At 39.4% G+C, this 20,683-nt stretch overlaps 1 protein-coding gene across 7 annotated transcripts in view; it reads right to left on the bottom strand.

Moving 5' to 3' along the window:
• hmga1a (high mobility group AT-hook 1a) overlaps positions 1–20,683 on the bottom strand; it is a 109,569-nt gene that overhangs the window by 10,382 nt on the left and 78,504 nt on the right. For 3 of the 7 annotated variants that reach the window (XM_043716779.1, XM_043716781.1, XM_043716782.1), the window contains exon 6: positions 9,726–9,803. The exons of 2 other annotated variants lie outside the window; for them this stretch is intronic. In XM_043716779.1, coding sequence (XP_043572714.1) covers positions 9,729–9,803 — 75 coding nt within the window. In that variant the 3' untranslated portion in view covers positions 9,726–9,728. Of the gene's footprint in view, positions 1–9,725; positions 9,804–14,789; positions 14,808–15,193; positions 15,261–20,683 lie in introns of those variants that run through there. 2 more of the 7 variants (XM_043716785.1, XM_043716784.1) reach the window with 2 other exon arrangements.

The raw sequence follows: 20,683 nt of genomic DNA, 5'->3' as shown, positions 1-20,683 counted from the left end.
ATTTGACAAATGATTTTTAGATTAGATTAGATTCCCTACAGTGTGGAAACAGGCCCTTCGGCCCAACAGGTCCACACCGACCCTGCGAAGAGTAACGCACCCAAACTCTTTTTCCCTCTGACCAATGCACCTAATTGACAATTTTAAGCATGACCAATTCACTTGACCTGCAGATCTTTGGACTGCGGGAGAAAACCCACGCAGACATGGGGAGAATGTGCAAACTCCACAGAGACAGACAGTCACCAGAGGTTGGAATCGAACCCAGGACCCTGGTGCTGTGAGGCAACAGTGCTAACCACTGAGCCACCGTGCGTCCCAGTTTCCTCTAGTGAATCCATGCTGACTAGGACCGATTCTGTCAACACTTTCCAAATGCTCAGTTATTACATCCTTAATGATCACTGTAGGTAAGGTGGCAATTTTCAACTGATATATTGCTGAACCCAAACAATTTAGGAAGTTCAAAGCAAGCAAACATTTAAGGTATTTCTACGGTGAAATATTTTTTGACATGCACCTGATTGGTGCTTTATACTTGGGTCACTTTTTAATGAGGTTGCTAACCCTCCAAGGTGCTGCCTCATCTCCTCTGCAAGGCTCCAGCAGGCCCCATCATACTTACCATTCCCCAGTTGGTGGGACCAGGCATTGCCAAGAGGAAGGGGCTGCCTGAAAAGTGCAGGCAATAAAGCTAGTAACTATATAAAAGCAAAGTACAGTGGATGCTGGAAATCTGAAAATGATAACATAAAGTGCTGGAGAAACTCAGCAAGTCTGGCAGCATCTGTAGAGAGAGAAAAACAGAATTAATATTTCAAATCCAGTGATTCTCCTTCATAACATCTTCGTTAGCCTGTTCAAAACAGGCTACGTACAAACTGCACTCAACCAGTCCAACACTGCTGCACCTGACAACCACCCACATCACCACAGCCTGACCATCCCTTCTGGATCAGAAAGCCACCATCCCCTTCAACGGCTGACTCTGGCCTAGTTGGACTCCCAAGCCCCACATGCCAACCTGGGCATAGACAGGCCCCGCTATGGCCCAAACTAGAACTGATGGACTGGAACCCCTCTGCAATGGACCCTGAACCAACCCTGCTGAACCCAAAAACCCCACTCACCTCTTGCTCCCTCCCATCCTGGCCTACTCTAACCACACTCACTTTGTACCCTGCTGCCTCACTTACATACCTAGCTCTCCTCAGTCGTTGTCGGATTGCCTTCAGAAGCTTTAACTCCCGAAACATTGGATCAAGAGATGTTAAATAAAATGTGTACTGGCCTGAATGACCAGGGACAGAAATCACAAGTCCCAGAGTAAGTCCTGGTCTGGTTACCTGGCCCTCTCCATTCCACAGAACAGTGATCCCCTCCCCCCATCAGGGGTAGAACAGCCCCCAGCCCTGTTGCAGGCACAGCAGCCCCCAACCGCGTTACAAACACAGCAGACCCCAATCCCTTGACTCAAAAACAGTTGCCCCACCCCTGACCCAGCACAGAGCATTGGCATTCCTGCACCAATTGATGGTTCTACCTGGTTTCCTTCAGCAGATACATTTGGGACAGGCCAGATTCATATCAAATCTGTTCTGACAGGAATTAGAAAATCCAATCCTGGGTCTCTTCTAGGATTGACTTTCTATGCAAGATTTAGGACTCTCGGAAATTATGTTACCTGCTGCTGAGGATTTAAGGGGAAGATTTACTCCAGGTGTACTCCAAGAATTTTCTACTAACACTGCACCTGCACCATGCTGATTAAATACCACCCTCCCAACCATACCCAGATTAACACCTCCAACCCTACAACCTCCAAGAGACAGCCTCACTATAAGGAATCTGAATAGACTGATATAATTTGAAAGTTGGGTCAAATAGAGTGGAATCATATTCTGGCCCATTTTCCAAGTGTCCACCAAACAAATTTTGTAGTTTCGGTATAAAAATACTTCCTAAGTTCTTCTTGTAATTGAGATACACTCAGAAATTAATTCAGTTATAACCTAATACTGAATTAGATAGCCCCCTGACGTTCAGTGGATTTTGCTAATTAATGGTCAGCTTCGATATGGGCACTATCTTTTGGAACTTACTGTAGAAATGTATTTTATTTATTTCAGTCTGTGTCTTAGTTCCATAACTGTAACTTTTCTCTCCAAATCTATGTAAACTTTGTGTCCTTCTCCATAAATCTGCTGCACTCTATGCATCCCTTTTTTTGGAAAGTCACTGACATTTTTTATTCCTCATCACCACCGATGGTTTCTATATGCACATCTTCACCTGCATTAAAGCAAATTTTCTGAGGTTGTTTACCCTAGTTTGCAACAATTTTGAAAATACATGGATTCAACAATGTAGTACATACTTCAGAAACTAATGCTCAATATTGTTATTACCTAGCAATTAAAACAGCAGAAGTATACTTGCACCTGAGCTATATTGGATACAGCTTACAAGTGTGCATGTCACTGCAACTTGCAACATCTGAGGATCCACACTTTATTAATGTGATTAATAAAAAAGTAAAGAGGAGTGCTGGATTTTCTGTAGAGTTGACAGAGCACAGATTCAACACTGGAAAAGAAACAGTGAATTTGAACCATTGCTTTTTAAAATTTGTTCTGAATCCCTGCTTCAGCAGAGAGACTATTTCAAGCATTCCCTCATGTCATGTTGACTGCTATGATTGATTTCAGGCATTCAGTGGGACAGGAAATAACTCTTGAACCACATTGCTCATCTGCAAGGATTTCCCTACCCACATCAATCAATTGACAATAAAGGTATAAGTCATATTCAGACCTTGCAAATAGACACTGTCCATATAGATCTGTGTATATGTAAAGAGTTTAATTATTCACTTCAACAGCAAACAATTTGAAAATAAAATGCTACTTGTATCATCAAAGCATTTTAGAAGTTCCAGATTTCAGTTGACGGCATGTAAACTGAAGGGAAGCCTACATGTGATCATTGGCTCCACACAATATTTCCCTTGCCAGAAAGATTTATTAAGTAGATTTCTATAGTAAAACATTACAGGGCTTGACAAGACTGCTTGTTCCAAACTGCAACTATGTGGAAAACAGATGAGTCAACTTAAAATGTGATTATGAGTCAGCATAGCCACTTCCTCCTTGGCACAACAGTTGAGAGAATCAGATGCATAAAATTCACTGAGTAAAAACAGAACCTATAGTAGGCCAACACTTAAGATTTCATTGATACACAGAGAATTTCAGCTGGAAGCCAGCTATACTAATCCTTGTTAGTTTATGCCAGAAAGAACATAAATTTCTCAGTTCCATTTTGACATTATGATGTACTTTTTCCACTATATGGTCTGATAAATAAAGTGAAGTTATTGTTGGTGATTTAACTACATATTTTCTATTTTTCATTTGTTTGTCCCTGCCTGCTGAACCATTTTGAAATGAAAATAGAATTTGTTAACTCCAATAAAAGGAAATGCTTGAAGATGCTGGAAGTCTGAATTAAACAAAGTCTTGGAGAAACTCAGCAGGTCCAGCTGCATTTGTGGGGAGATAAGTTAAATTGACATTTCAAATCCCACAGCAGCAGACAGATTGTTCCCTGACCTGAAAAGGGTGTGAAAAAGCTATTCCAGGAGATCATAACAAACATGAGACATCCTTATCATATGCTCCATCAGCCACAATTAGGAACCCATCTGATCCTTTTTGAACTAACTATGCACTCATTCAATTAATTTGCAATTGGTTCCAAAGATCACTCATATTCTTAAAAATAAAAACAAACAAAAAGAAAAAGAAAAAAAAGAATATATATACTAGGTCTATGCTTACTTAATTTGTATACAAGTTCACTGATTATTCATAACCTAAGCAATTCAATTACTATACCTAGATATATGTATCTGGGCTTTGATACTGTCTATCAAAAGGACCAACAGCAAATCGCCAGATCAGAGCAGGAAGGGACAGTGCATGTTCGTCATTTCATTGTAACTCCCTACTATTCAGTCTCCACCAGGAATATATTTTTTTTAAATACTGGCAACAGAAAAGCCTGTTTCCAGGCGGCGGCAGCAAGACGATGGCAGAGGAGTATCGGCTCAGCCAAGATTGAGCCTGAGGATCAGCAATTTAGATGCTGGTTGGGTCTAGTGCAGATAGTGGCTAAGTGATCACGGGGGGATGGTGGTGCAGCTGTGGTTGACATTGATGTGCTGGCTCAGGACTGACTGATGGACGCTCTTCAAGCTATATCTTTCATCTTTTCCATTATTCTTAAATTAGTCAAAATGATGCTGCATCATGGTGACACATGAAAGCTTTCCACTGCATATTACTGTATTCTTATATATAAAATACATGTGACAATAAAACCAAAATCAAGGCAGTCCAATTGATCAATCTTACACCCTGACAAACTGGAAAATCTATAAGCAACATGTTTACAGCACATAACTCAATTTCTTTCAGCACCTTCAGGTGAACATCATTCAGATCAGCAGCATGATCTGTTCAGGAAGGGCCCTCTTGTGTTACAGTGGTACAGTCTACCTCTGGACTGGGAGGCCTGGATTCCAGTCCCACCTACTCCAGGTGTGTTATAACATCTTATCAACCTGTTCAGAGTTTAAAAAAAGAGATTTATTCAGGACCACACCTCTATGCGCTTTGCAAGCTAGAAGTTTACAGTCAATTCTACACTGCATTATTGACAGATGGACTTCACCTGCTGGAGAGTGGACCGATACAAAGAAGCATTTTAAAACTTCGACTAAATTCTGGGGTTCCACCCAAATCTCCCCCCAATGAAAGCCTCAACAGCTTTGTGCAGACCTGAGTAGCCATGTGACTCTTTAACTTTAAAAAACAGGCTTACGATTACTAACTCAACTATCTCCTGTCAGTCTCCAATAATCTTCTTGGCATCTCTTGCAACAGGCTGAGCTCAATATCTATGCCCATTCTCATGAGAACTATCTTCTTATAGTCTGTAAATGGACTTTTGTCGAATCAGTTCATGACCAGTTAACCACATTGTCAGATGCTCGTTTTCAATTTTTTTGTGCATTAGGGCATGATTTTAAAAGTATTTCATTTTTTTCATTCAAGATTGGTAACATTCCCTTCCAGTGGCAAATTCACCTGATCTAGGTCCTCCTGAATTTTGGAGAACTATTTTTCACTTTGAATTTGTTAATTTTGTAGTCGTCTTTAGGTTAGCAAATCAACAAACATGCCATTAAAAATTGAGATTCATTAAAAAAAAACCTACTTGACCAAGTAAGTGAGCCCTATTGTGGGATAATAGAATATCTCATACCAATCCAGATACAGTACACTGTAGTCATCAGTATCTACATCCTAACCCTAGATGTGAGTCCACAGTGAAATTCTATATTAGCCTTGATCATTATTCTGTATCCTAAAGGAGACAAGATGATTCTCCTTGCTGATTTCTACACCAGAGTCAGAAGGGATACAAAGCTCTAGAAAGGTTCGACCAGCAAACTAGTACATAGGGAAAACAAATAGCAATGGAGTTCTTCTGACAAAATGCCTAGAACATGATCTGGTCATAACACACCTTCCAGAGAGACATATAGAAGACCTCTTGGCAACACTGTTACACCATATACTGGCACCTACTTAACACATCATTGCCTGACTGAGGAACCACAAAGATGCCCATATTATCTGGGCCATGACAGGACTTGGTGAATGCTGGAGTGACCATTGACTAATCTAATCTGGTCTAATGTTTCTATTAGCATGGCCTAAAAATGGCAGCACAGCAGAAACATTGTTGCAGGAACATTAATTACAATGGACTCAAGAGCTCTATGAAGATCTACTCTGCCTCACAACCAACCATAGTCTAGTCTACCTTTAAAAAAGCATTTCCAAGGAGACTCTGGACTTCTCTATCAGGAAATATCAAGACTAGTTTGACAAAAACGATCAGGTGGTCCAGGAGCTACTAAAGTGCAAGAGCAAAGTATCCTGATATGGATACAGCACCAAAGCTCAAGGGGAAAAAAAAAAGAGAGGGTCCACAGATAAGTGAGTTTCAAGGGTCAACTAAAATAACACAACCTAATGAACAGACGAGTGTCTATGTCCTTTCATGACTTTTCTCTGATCATGTGTGTAACACACTCAGCCCTTTCAGCTCTCCAAACTCCCTCTCCTGCTTTGATCCTTAGCTGTAGTGCTGTTCTCCATACTCCCTCTTGACTTGCAGTTATGCATTCAGTCACATTAGTTCCACACACTAATTTTCCTGGAAGGTCTTGTGCCTCTTCATGCCCTCTAACATCCTCCTTTAAGTATGTCTATTTGACAGAGTTCAGGCTTCTCCAGTCTTGTCTCCTTTATTAGCTTGAAGCCCAATTACTTCTGGTTATGGCTTGGAACACGAGGATGTCTTTCCACGTTAAAGATACCTTGTAAATGCAACTCATTGTTATTCTTGTAGAATGGAGAAAAATATCAACGTATATCTAAAAATAATCATACAGTAAAAAATATTCAAATCACAAGTTCCAGGAGGTTATGTATTTTCTGGGGATGAGTTGGCATTTCCTGTCAGTGGTGGGAAAAGTGCTCAAAGCAATTTGGAAATTTGGCACACTGTCTGATTTTAGTTTTGACTGAAGTAAATTGAAGCAATATTAGGAGTTTTGTAAAATAAGTTATTGATTCACTCTGATCCAGTTTCAAGCCACTGGCGTAGCCTAATTTTACCCTTCTGTTTTCTCATTAACAGTTCCACCAGGCCTTGGCATTAACAACGTCTTGTTGGACAAACACATTGCCTTTGACATGGTGAAATGTCTCAAGGTTCTTCACGGGCATTACCAAACATTATCTGTCAGCATGCCACATAAGAGATGCTAGGACAGATGAGACAAGCTTCAGAAAAGAGAAGGTTCAGGGGTAAAATTTGAGAGCTGTGGCCTTGGCACCTGTAGGCACAGCTATCAATAGTGGAGCAATTAAAATTAAAATGTTTCAAGAGACCAGAATTGGAGGAGTCGGGATATCTTGGAAACATGGAAGAAATTAGACAGATTGGGAGAAGCAATGGCATAGAGGGATTCGAGATAAAGTAAACACTTTTAAAATGAAGGCATTGTTCAACAAGGAACTAATGCAAGTCTGTGCATCCCTATAGGAGCCAAGTGAATGACACTGTCAGAACTGAGATACAAGGAGCACTGTACATTGGATGAGCAGTCTGATAATTTAAAGACAGAGGGGAAGTCAAAGTGGTGGTGGTGAGGTAAAGTCAGCTACTATCAGCAAACACATAGAAGCAAGTGCTGTTTTAATCAACAATAAAGTAGAAAAAAGGGCACAATGGATATACTTTTGGAGAGTTACCTAAGTTAATAGTGTGGAATCAGGAAAGGAAGCCTTCGCAGATGATAGTATAATCCTGGTTGCAATGGATCGTGCTGCACAATGGGCAATAAACTCTATTTAGGATGACGTAGCAAAGCCTTCGATGTGCTTTGGATAGGACACAAATTAATAATTTAGCTATGTCACACTCTCACAGGCTTTCACTGCTTAATTTGGTAAAAGCCGTTCCAGTACTGTGGCAGAGGTGGAAAGCTGATTGGAGAAACAAAAAAAAAAATTGTTGCTTCAGCATATTAATTTGAAATTTGAAAACTAGGGCGAATACCATAATTACAAACTTTTATACAGATTATTCAGCTAACAACATTTGACATTCCATACAAGTTATCATATCATAGATGACTCTATTCATTAGCAATATCTAGAATTAGCAATCTCTAACCCTAAAGTTGTCACATTCTTATGCGACTGTACAATCAATTACTGTCTCCTAATGGAGCTCCTGAACGATAGTGATATATTCAGGTAGAAAAAAAATAAATCAATTAAAACCCAAGACAGGGATGAAAATATGGGCTCAGAAGTGTATAAATGAATCCCAAGTGATAGCACAAATGGGTTAGAGTGCACTGGCCACCTTTACACACCTTGATCCTTGTTTGTTGTGTGGGTGTGGCCTATCATGGGCAGTTATTCCAACATCTGATAACAAGCTTCTCTCTTAAAACTTCCCTCAAGGAAAGACCTTGGGGAGTGCAACAGAAATGGACATTAAAGCTTATGAAGCACAAGCTAAGTTGGAATTCTGAAGTTCTGGCAATAAAACTTTACATCTTGGTACAATTTTAGATAAAATGTGCAAATGAAATAAAACCCAATTGGGTTCTATTGGAAGACAATGGTTTGAGGAGAAAGTGAGGTCTGCGGATGCTGGAGATCAAAGTTGAAACTTTATTGCTGGAACAGCACAGCAGGTCAGGCAGCATCCAGGGAACAGGAGATTCGACGTTTCGGGCACAGGCCCTTCTTCAGGAATGAGCAGAGAGTGTTCAGCAGGAGAAGATAAAAGGTAGGGAGGAGGGACTTGGAGGAGGGGCGTTGGAAATGTGATAGGTGGAAAGAGGTCAAGGTGAGGGTGATAGGTCGGAGTAGGATGGAGGCGGAGAGGTCAAGAAGAAGACTGCAGGTCAGGAAGGCGGTGCCGGGCTGGAGGGATTTGGCTGAGACAAGGTGGGGGGAAGGGGGATGAAGAAACTGGTGAAGTCCAAGTTCATCCCCTGTGGTTGGAGGGTTCCCAGTCGGAAGATAAGACGCTCCTCCTCCGACCGTCGCGTTGTTGTGGTTTGGCGGTGGATGAGTCCAATGACCTGCATATCCTCGGTGGAGTGGGAGGGGGAGTTGAAATGCTGTGCTACAGGGTGGTTGGGTTGGTTCGACAATGGTTTGGCCAATCTATGTAACACTTCAACCTTTTAGAATCTCTTTGCTTTGTAACTGTGTCTCACTTCATTAGCAACTGGTTTTAAAAGATAGCTTCATTGAACGAATTACCATCGAACGTCAAACAATTCCATGAAAAGCACAGATTTTGGCTCTAGTTGCTTCTCACTAATAAATCCCAATGGCGACAGAATAAGGCCCAAATAATTGACTGTTAATTAAGGCAGCAGTCTTGAAATTTCAGAAAATGAGGTCAATATTCAGAAGTAACACCACATGTAGGTCACTGGGGTAAATAAAAGATCAACCTGAAGGTTACATCTTCACCTTCAAATCGCTATGGTGCTGGTTGAGAGAATTTTCTAGATTAACTTCTTTGATTCTTTTAATTGACGATTAATTTTTTGATAATCTTCACATCCAAGATGTCACTAGTATATTGTATTCTACAAATGACACCAGATTTCAGGCCAGCAGGGAAAAGTTTGGTGGAGGAGATCAAATTTGATGCAGAGCTTCTATGTTCAACATTTAAACCAAAGACAGATTATATGTTATTTATCAGAAATGCAGCTAAATGCATATTAGACACTCATTCTTAAAATAAACAAACTGCTTTAAATTGTTTAAGGCACCACAATTATGTGACTGAATGACTGATAATTATTTTGCAAGTAATTTATTTTACCAGCACTGAGATAAGTTTCAAATGTTCGGCATTGTTGAAAGAAAAATCTTTCTACAGGATGTAGAAAAATAAAAATAAGACACTGGTTTACACAATGCTCTAGTAACACATGGGAATACATAGAGAGTTTGTCACAAGTGTAAGTAGTACAATGGAAGGACAGAAAAGTATTAATGCTTGTCTAGTAACTGAGGCTGAATGAGAGCAGGTGAAATCACATTTACCTGCTAAGTCCGTACAACGTTCTCCTTACTTTGTGTAGGCAAGGGACAACTATGGTGATAGTGAAGTTCAAGAGGGGCCTAGAATGGAAAAAGGGCCCCATTAGGTAAAATGAGATTTTGCTGGAATACTAAGATTAAATTAGGTAAGAAATACTGAAAGCCTTCTTTTATAATGGAATAAAAGAATGCGTGTTTCCTACATACAAAATTGTAAGTGAAAATATCAACATCCAAATGATTTTTTTTTCAGAATGGATCAACTGGACATCTGTTAAGTAGTATTATTTTGTTTGTTTAGCACAAGTGAAACAGTGTGATGGGTGGCATAGGATTCTGGACTAATGAAAACATACTTGGCATTCTGTAGAAATTCCTGCAATAAAAAGCCTCTATTCATGTAAGCCTGAGTGCATGTTTCCTTGTAACACTGAATAAGATTAGATCTGTTGTGACACATGTCAACTCCAAAAGAACAACTGCTAGGAGTAAGAAAATGAGAGATCTTTTACAAAATTAAAAATAAAATGAATGTAAAATTAATCAAAAGAAAATACACAGTTAGATGACACTTCGACAATGGAAATTTAAAACACAGCAAAATGACAAGTACAGATTTTAACCATCAACACTAGAGATGGCATTTGCAACATTGTTACATACCCTACAGTGCTAGTGCATTAAAAAGGTTTGTGGTAATGACCTTAGAAATAACTTCCAGTGCTACAGCATTTTAGTTATTTCATCCATTTCTGCCTCATGTCCTTCTTCCCATATAAGCTGCTCTGTCTGATCATTCATATTGGAGAAGAAAAGCATTCTTCATGAATCTTCACACAGCCAAGTTTAATCTCCCAATGTTCACGAGTGCATTTTACAGCTGTGAATAGTAATCAGGAGTGGGAACATCTTGCTCATTCTTCCCTCCCTAAGCTGGGGGCCAACATTTTATCTGGTGCTATAGGTGGGTATGCCAAGAATTTTACTGTTAAGTTTTCAATAATGACAATTACTGTGGGAATGGTGCTCTACTTTCCAATTCAAATAGTTAAGACAAAAGAGTGATTGTATCAGGAGTAAGAGGCAATCATGAAAACTGTATAGTTGGGAGAAGATTCTGCTCCTTCCCACTTTATATAAATTTAGAAGAATTTACTTTTCAATCTGATGAACCTTGAACAGGGCAGAAGCAATCCTGCCCCACACATCAGTAAAATATGTTGTAGAGCTAGACCCTTAATGACACTTAATACGCAAAATGAATGTTTTAAATGGTTTCCCAAAGTGAGTAAAATATATGGGTTATACAATTTAGAAGCGAGGCCAATGTTTGCACAGAATGGAAGTAGGTAGTTCTGCTATTAAATTTTTAAAATGGCACTTGTTTCATGCCCAAAAAATAGTTGTAAAGCATATCAATTTCAATTTCTATATTTAATTCTGGTATGTAGTTGTGTTGTAGTTAACGTAATCAATAAACCGCTTAAAAAATGTCTAATTTTTTCCAGGGCTGGATTTTATAAGGAAACTACAAAATAGGGACCATTGTGCATTGGTAAAACAGGATGCTCATGTTATGTGCAAATATGAAACAAGCACAGTTTGTGTTAGTCTATGTGTGATCAATCCCATTTGATGAAGTCATTTTTCTAAAAAAAAGTTCCCATTCTGCTTTTGCACTATGTAAAAGTTGGTCAGCTTAGTCACATCAAAGACCGACAAGAACTCAGTTGGAATTTGTGACTTGCAAGTGAATAAATCTGTACAATGATTCCTTTAATGGGGTCTCGTCAAAATAACATAACTTGCTCCAAAGATTAGTATGCCAAAAGAAAAAAAATGTATTCGAGCTTGACTAAGAAGCAGAATGCTTAAATGTGGTTGACAACATTGTGTGCATGTAAAAACTAGACCTAGAATGCAAGATGGAATCAGTTGAATTTCAATGTTACAATCTTTGCTGTAAGTTAGTTGAACAAAATGAACGACTATTGAGAAGGTCCTTGAACTCGCATGAGGAGAAGGAGATGATGGACACATTCTGGACCCACAGGAAAATTGAGATTGCTGGTGCCTGGGAATTGGTGGTAACAGATAGATCAAAAGGCAAACAAAGAAGAATGCGGCAGATACCAACTAGTATGGACTGCAGCAGCCTCTGGAGCAGGAAAAGAAACAAATTGACTGCATTCTTTCAAACCAGAGATGGAGTTTTGGTGAAGTTTTTGACTCATACATTCTAACTATTCAACAAAAACTATCTGAGCGTTGTTACTATGCCTCAATGATTTAACTATTAAAAGCAAATGTTGACAACGTTTGGAAATGATTTTAACAGCACTCAAAACATACGTACCAGAATGCAGGACCACAGAAAACAGGAACTTTTATTCAAAACACTGCAGGTGTTTAATAGGTAAAAATACAAAATAGAATAATATACTGCAAGTGGTTACACAACTGTCAAAAAACTAATACATCTACTTTCAAAGTAACAGAGGAACAGTGTAGGAATTAACCTTATGCCACAGTCAGTCTCTGGCTAAAAGAAACCATGATGCCTCCTTGGCACTGTCTAATTTATGTAATGTTCTAGCTACAAAACAAGACCACAACCTGTTTTCTCGCTACCAAAACGTATCAGCTCAAAAGTGTTAAACTGCAAATGAATTTAAGTAAGATCTTTTATGTTTCACTCAGCCTATCCATTTTACTTTCTCAATTGCTTCCTCAGAGATACAGCAACACTCACTCATTATCCTCAGATTTTCTGTTGCAGAATTGTCTATTTGCGAGATTGTCCCCAGATCTGACATTTTTCCCCATTGACTAATCCAGTGTGATCACATGGTCCTTTGTGATAGATAGGATATTTAGATTAGATTCCCTACTGTGTGGAAACAGGCCCTTCAGCCCAACAAGTCCACACCGACCCTCCAAAGATTAACCCACCCAGGACCATTCCCTCTGACAATTGCACATAACACTATGGACAATTTAACATGGCCAATTCACCTGACCTGCACATCTTTGGACTGTGGGAGGAAACCGGAGCACCTGGAGGAAACCCACACAGAAACGGGGAGAGTGTGCAAACTCCACACAGACAGTCATCAAAGGCTGGAATCGAACGTGGGACCCTGGTGCCGTGAGGCAGTAGTGCTAACCACTGAGCTACTGTGCCACCTGAAACATTGTAGTGAATTCACATTTTTGCTATCCTATGGAGGTCCAATCCTCTGTCCCCTTGAGGTTTGGTGTACATCCTAAAATCTGTCATGTGTATCTCATCTTAACCTCCTAGTATTTCAAATGAACTTTCTTACATGAGTCTAATTACAATTGATTTTATTATTGCAGCTACAATTTGTTTTGGTTCGGCTGCAGTTTTCTTATGTGCACCTTTATTACTCAATCAAACTCAAGTTAGTCCACACAACTCTGCACCTCAACTTCCAAATGCACTACATGAAAATCATAAGATTGTTACTTTTTCGAAAAACTCAAACAAAGAGGATTGATGAGGGCAGAGTAGTGGACATGATCTATATGGACTTCAGTAAGGTGTTCAACAAGGTTCCTCACGGTAGACTAGTTAGCAAGATTAGATTCCATGGAATACAGAGAAAACTCACCATTTGGATACAGAACTGACTCAAAAGGTAGAAGACAGAGGGTGGTGGTGGTGGAGGGTTGCTTTTCAGACTGCAGGCTTGTGACCAGTGGTGTGCCACAAGGATTGGTGCTAGGTCCACTGCTTTTCATCATTTATATGAATGATTTGAATGCGAACATAGGAGGTATAGTTAGTAAGTTTGTAGATGACACCAAAATTGGAGGTGCAATGGACAGCGAAGAAGATTACCTCAGATTACAATAGGATCTTGATCAGATGGGCCAATGGCTAAGGAGTGGCAGATGGACTTAGTTTAGATAAATGTGAGGGGTTGCATTTTGGAAAAGCAAATCAAAGCAGGTTTATACACTTAATGGGAAGGTCCTGGGAAGGTTTGCTGAACAGAGACCTTGCAGTGCAGGTTGATAGTTCCTTGAAAGTGGAGTCACAGGTAGATAGGATAGCGAAAGCTGCATTTGGTATGCTTGACTTTATTGGTTGGAGCAGTAAGTATAGGAGTTGAGAGGTCATGTGGCAGCTGTACAGGACATTGGTTAGGCCACTTCTGGAATATTGCGTGCAATTTTGGTCTCCTTACTATTGGAAGGATGTTGTGAAACTCGAAAGGTTCAGAAAAGATTCACAAGGATGTTGCCAGGGTTGGAAGGCTGAATAGGCTGGGGCTGTTTTCCCTGGAGCGTCACAGGCTAAGAAGTTACCTTATAGAGGTTTATAAAATCATGAGGGGCTTGGATAGACAAGGCCTTTTCCCTGGAGTAGGGGGTGGGCGGAGTCCAGTACTAGAGGGCGTAGGTTTAGGATGAAAGGGGAAAAATTTAAAAGGGACCTAAGAGGCTATGTTTTCAGACAGAGGGTGGTGCGAGTATGGAATGAGCTGCCAGGGGAAATGGTGGAGGCGGGTAGAATTACAACACTTAAAGACATCTGGATGTGTATATGAATAGGATGGGATTAGAGGGATATGGGATTAGAGGGATATGGGCCGAGTGGATTAAATTAGGTTAGGATACCTGGTCGATGTGGACAAGTTGGACCGAAGGGTTGATTTCCGTGCTGTATATCTCTGACTCTATGATGCTTGACACTTGATCTATAGAACCATATGTTATTCTCTAACTTTGTAAAATTATCAGGAATGGACAAAGTATACTTTGGAAAAATAGTGCATTTTCTTTGAAGACCTATTGTGTTCACAACAAGACCAGATTATATAAAAAAAAACTGAACATACCAGATTGTAAATACTAACTCTGTTATAAATTCTTTAGAAATGAACAGTAGATACTGGAGTTGTAAAAGAAAACTTGCCTTATATGGATTGCCATTTAAAAGATTTAATTGGAAAAATTAAGAATTTACTTCAGAGTATTTGGATGCATGTTGACTTATTTCCATTACAGTGCAGTAATTTTGATATGATATGCAATCATCTGGGCTCGCTTAGCATTCTGGAAAGAAAATTCATAACTATTAAAAAGTGGATATCCATTCAAAATAATTGTCTTGGGCCATAATTATTATTAATTAATTTTAGGGATTGTATATTTTTCCTGTTGGTTTATAATCTGGAAAATACAAGTTAAACTGTAATATGTTGCTAAGAGGCACCTGGAAGTTTAGATTAGATTAGATTAGATTACTTACAGTGTGGAAACAGGCCCTTCGGCCCAACAAGTCCACACCGACCCGCCGAAGCGTAACCCACCCATACCCCGACATTTACCCTTACCCCTTCACCTAACACTACGGGCAATTTAGCATGGCCAATTAATACTTTACGAGATCATGTAGCTTCAATTTCATTATGTTGAAGAAAAACTGCCAAATAACATACTTGGGATTGGTGCAGCTGCAGTTTATCACAACCCATGAGTGCAGTGTACTCAGAGACATCCAGATACCTGTAAACAACAAGTAACTCTCATCATTTCTCGGAGAGTAAAAAGATAAAAATATCTCAAGACTCCAAAAAAAGACTTCTAATAGAATAAAAAGCCCCAGCCTGTCCAATCTTTCTTTATAACTCAAACTTTCCAGAAATGGAAGGTTTGAGTATTGAGCAAAGGCTGGATTGGCTTGGACTTTTTCACTGGAATGTAGGAGGTTGAGAGGCGACTTTATAGAAGTTTATAAAATAATGAGGGGTACAGATAGTGTTAATGGTAGTTGTCTTTTCCCTCAAATGTGGGATTTCAAGTGAGGAGAGAGATTTTAAAAAGACATGAAGGGCAAATGTTTTACATAGTGGATGGTTCGCATGTGGATGAACTTCCTGAGGAAGTGGTGGATGTGGGTACAATTAAAACATTTAAAAGACATTTGGATAAGTACATGAATAGGAAAGGGATACGGACCAGGAACAGGCAGGTTGGATTGTTTAGTTTGGGATTATGTTTGGCATGGGCTGGATGGATGAAAGGGTCTGTTTGCATGCTATATGACTCCTTGACTCTACACAAGACCTGGGCCCACCCAAACAATTATTGAATCGAAGATCAACCCCACGTCATCATTACTATAAAATCAGGGAACTGAGAGAAAGAACTCATCCCATCTTTGTGGTCTGGACTTAGATCATCAGAGTTTGCTATCCTAGTCTATATGTTTCCACTCAATATATTTGTGTCAAATTGTCCTTTTTTGCCTGTTTTATTCATGAATGTGTGGGTGTGCGTAATCTTAAATTAGCAATCTATTTTTTGCCATTTGTTAAAGAATAAAGTTTGTCACTTCAGTTAGTGACAAAATCTGGTGTGAATTACTATTGTCCTGAATAGCAGTCAGAAAGGCAAATTGCTTACCTTAGTGATTTAATTGGGTAGTTAAATATTTGTGATGGCTTCCAGAATAGAGAGATTCAATCACTGGCACAATCTTCCCGATTCAATTATTGGCATAATCTTCCCAATTGAATCATGACATTAAGATAAAGATCAAAATGCGAAAAACTGGAATCCTGTTACTTAACACCATTACTTAAATAAGGAGGCCATCCAATTGTCATTTAAATATTATTTGGGTGAGGACAGCAATAACATATAGAGAATTTGACTGAAATTGGACTTCAAGTGCTGGTCCATTGGAAGATGTAGAATTAATCTGGGCTCATACTCCCCATGGCTTTCTGGTAACTCATTTATGGGTGTAGATCTTTCATCCCTCTCTATCAACAGAAAAACAGAACAATTGAATCAACATGTCCTATATTTTGGGTACTATTAGTTTTACAATATTATTCAATAGTTACAAAACACCCATTAACATGATCGCAAATCTGAATCTTTTCCCTGTTTAATGAAGTGAATTGAATACTGATCCACCAAAAAAATGTGCAGTCAGCTCAACACCATCAACACTAACGCATTGGACGAATGCCTAAAGCATTTCAAGCACATCTGTTCACCAGTAAGATTCTGCATCTGTAGGAATTTTTTTTCTCCCAACAGCTTATCATCAGCAGGAAGTTGTGCAAAGGGGCCTTAAGCATTGAAAATTTTGCCTATTGAATCTCCTGGTGTTTTTAAATCACACAACAACATCTGAAAGAATAACTTGTAAAGATGTTGATACATACTGCAAGAAAGACTGTCCAGAGTAACAGAATGAGTGTACTTATCTCCAGATAAAGTACTAAGTTGTAACTTTGTCTGCCTTCCCTTTGAAAAGTTAATCTATTTGATTCAACGCTTAAAATTCACCACTACCCACCCATTAGTAACTACTTCTATCTCTGACACTCAGAGAAGAGAATTTGTCAAAGTCACTGCTGTGAGAGTCACCAGAAACTAACACTACTAGATTAAAAATCACACAACACCAGGTTATAGTCCAACAGGTTTAATTGGAAGCACACAGCTTTCGGAGCATCGCTCCTTCATCAGGTGATAGGAGCAATGCTCCGAAAGCTAGTGTGCTTCCAATTAAACCTGTTGGACTATAACCTGGTGTTGTGTGATCTTTAACTTTGTACACCCCAGTCCAACACCGGCATCTCCAAATCATGACTACTAGATTATGCCTTCTTGGACATGAACTGCACTAGAACATCCTAGAAAGAGTATCAACAGCTGTACTTTGTGTGGGATTGTTGTTTTTAAATTGCAACACGCTGAATGGCAAGACAAAATATTGAGAGATTTTACACATAATTTTAAATCATAGTAACACAAGAAAACAAATAGGCCCCTCCAGCCTGTTCTGCTAGTCAGTGACATTTTAGCTGATCTGTGACCTATTTCCACATACTTGTCTTTGTCCCACACCATTGTTGTTCCTCATTAACAGACATCTATCAATCATTAGATTTAAAATTAAGAATTAAACCTTCTTTGTTAATGCTGCACAAAGTCATTATTTACCATCTCCACCATTATCCTTATTTTCATTTAGTTATCGTATTTGACTGATTTCCATAGGACTGGACTAATGGTCTAGAAACATGAGTTCAAATTTCAACATGACACCTGGAAATTTAAATTCAGTGAATTAAATAAATATGGAATAGGCCAAGATTTTCCATTTTGCAGCTTACATGTGGAGGTGGGTTTGTTCAATGGCGACTGATTCTCCACCCCCAAACAACCAGTGCTCACCAAACTGAGCTTTAATCAGTTTGTTTCTAGAACTGAATGTTGAGCCTCTTAGTAACTCACAGTCCTTGACTTTGATGTTCTACCCTGCCAGAAGCTGCTGGTCAATCAGAAGCTGGTTGTTTTCTGGTGTTGGAGACTGACATGAGAGATTTAGTTTCCAGGGCATTCAACAGCAAGATATTAAGTCATTTTCTAACAGGTCGTGCAGAAGCAGGGGCAAGAAGCAAAAGCAGACGGTGGATTTCAACATTCATCTCCTTGCCCTTCATCCCTATCCCAGATTGGGCCCACAGTGTGCAGCCTTCCAATCAAGCTCAAACCAGCCACTTCTCTTGCATGCTGGGAAAAGGCAGGTAATTGTGCTGGTGAGAATTTAATTGCTGCAGAGTCCAGCGGACCCCAGCGCTTAATTTCTCAGGTGGAAAACTGCATGCCTAGTATCAGTAATGGTGTCAATGGAATAGCTACATTTCCATGAATTCCATTTGGTTCACAAATATCCATTAAGCGAAGAAATCTGCTGTCCCGACGCAGTGTGACCATTTTTAACTCCAGACAAAAAGAAATGTAGTTGACTCCTATCTATTGTACTAACTACAATAAGTCAAATCAAAATGGCTTCACAAGCCATTCAGTAGCAAAAAAGTGACTCACTACCTATTGTAAATAGACAATTAGGGCTGGTCTGGATTTGCCAGCAACACCCACACCCTGTGAATGATTTTAATAATTTGTAATATTGTTGTTTAAGGCAGTTGCTCTGAAAGGATTAATTCAGAAGGTTTGGTATACCTCCACTCAGTGATATATACATTACTATGTCACAATTAGAGAAATGCTCTGAGCAAAGGTCACTCGACTCAAAATGTTAACTAGGATTTCTCTCCATAGAGGCTGCTAGACCTATTGAGCTTTTCCAGCAAACTCTATTTTTGTTTCCGATTAACAGCATATGCAGTTTTTAAAATTTTTATACATCATTGTGTCTTGGTGGAGCTAACCAGTTTGCTAATCATCGTTAAGCAGTTCTACAATTTCTAACCATGTAGCTACATAGCTAGTTACTACATCTTAAGAGATAACAATGTCTTTTAGTGTTCACCAGTCTTAAACGATGGAACTTGTTATTGTACTATTATGTAAAAAATACCTCGTTACTCACGTATATACCTCTTCTGAAGATGTATTATTGAATAATCCTTCTCCACATCATACCAGTAAGCCCCACTGAGAGGCATTAGGAGGGTGATTGATGGCAGGACTTACACAGTTAACGGTAAGGCTGCCGAGGAGTGTTGTTGAACAGAGAGACCTAGAGGTGCAGGTACATAGTTCCTTAAAAGTGCTTTTGCAGGTAAACAGGGTGCTGAGGGCAGCATTTGACACACTTCTCTTCAGAGGTAGGAGCATTGAGTACAGGAGTTAGGACATCATGTTACAGTTGTGCAAGATATTGTTAAGGCCACATTTGGAGCACTGAATTCTGGTCACCCTACAATAGGAAGGATGTTATTAAACTACAGAGGGTGCAAAAAAGACTTACAAGGAAATTATCAAGACCGGAAGGTTTGAGTTGAGAGACTGGACATTTTTCCCTGGAACATAGGAGGCTAAGAAATTGGTAAAATCAGTAGGGGTATAGATAAGGTGAATAGCCAAGAGTATGACTTTTTCTCCAGGACAGGGGAGTCAAAATCGAAAGCATGTGTTTAAAGTGAGAGGGGAAAGATTTAAAAGGGACCTGAGGAGCAACTTTTTCTCCTAGGGTATGGAATGAGCTACCAGAGGAAGTGGTAGAGAAGGGTAAAATGCGAAAGGATGTAAGATAGCACCGGATATGGTCGACTCCTTGCGAGCTCCTGCGTGCAGATCGGTTTCCTATTTCCTATAATTGTTCTACCTGTCTTTTTGCTTTTGCTGCGGTTTACCTATTATTTACTTAACTATGCTACTTAACTCTGTGATCTGCCTGTACTGCTCACAAGACAAAGCTTTTCACTGTGCCTCAATAGACGTGACAATAAATTCAATTCAATTCAAATTACAGCATTTAAACTACATTTGAACAGGCACATAGATAGGAAAGATTTAGAGGGATATAGGTGAAATTCAGGCAAATGGGGCTAGTTTGGTTTAGACACCCTGGTCAACATGGACGAGTTGGACTGAAGGGTCTGCTACTGTGCTGTATAACTCTATGACTCTAATCTAACAGAAGAAGATGATTCTAGCAGAACTAGGGGCAAGTTGGAACCATACCTTACAATGGATATCACCATTATCAAATTTTCCTACAAAGTAGGAGCAGAAGGCAACTTGCCCTTTTAAACTCTACATTCCTGTTCGCCTCCCCCATCCCGCCATAACCTTTGATTCTTTACCTAACAAGAATTCCATCCATCTTTGGCAATGACTCAAGGTCCACAATTTTTTGAGGCAAAGATCCACAACCACAAAACCTTCAGAGAAAAAAATTCTCCTCCTCTTTATCCTGAAACGGTACCCTTAATTTTTACATTGTGTTCCCCTAGCTCTTGACTGAACCACATTCATTCCTTGTCTACTGTTCAAGGTCATATACAGATTGCGGATGAATATATTTCGGTTGGTGATGATAGCTTATAGTGTCTTCTGAATGCTCAGTTGTAATCCTGTTTGAAATCTATCCCATTTAGCTAGCCACATAATAGAGGATATTCTCAATATGATCATGAAATTATCTCTCTACAAGG

The sequence above is a fragment of the Chiloscyllium plagiosum genome, chromosome 26 (assembly GCF_004010195.1).
Source record: "Chiloscyllium plagiosum isolate BGI_BamShark_2017 chromosome 26, ASM401019v2, whole genome shotgun sequence".
Lineage (NCBI taxonomy): Eukaryota > Metazoa > Chordata > Chondrichthyes > Orectolobiformes > Hemiscylliidae > Chiloscyllium > Chiloscyllium plagiosum.
This window is presented reverse-complemented; position numbering and strand designations above follow the sequence as displayed.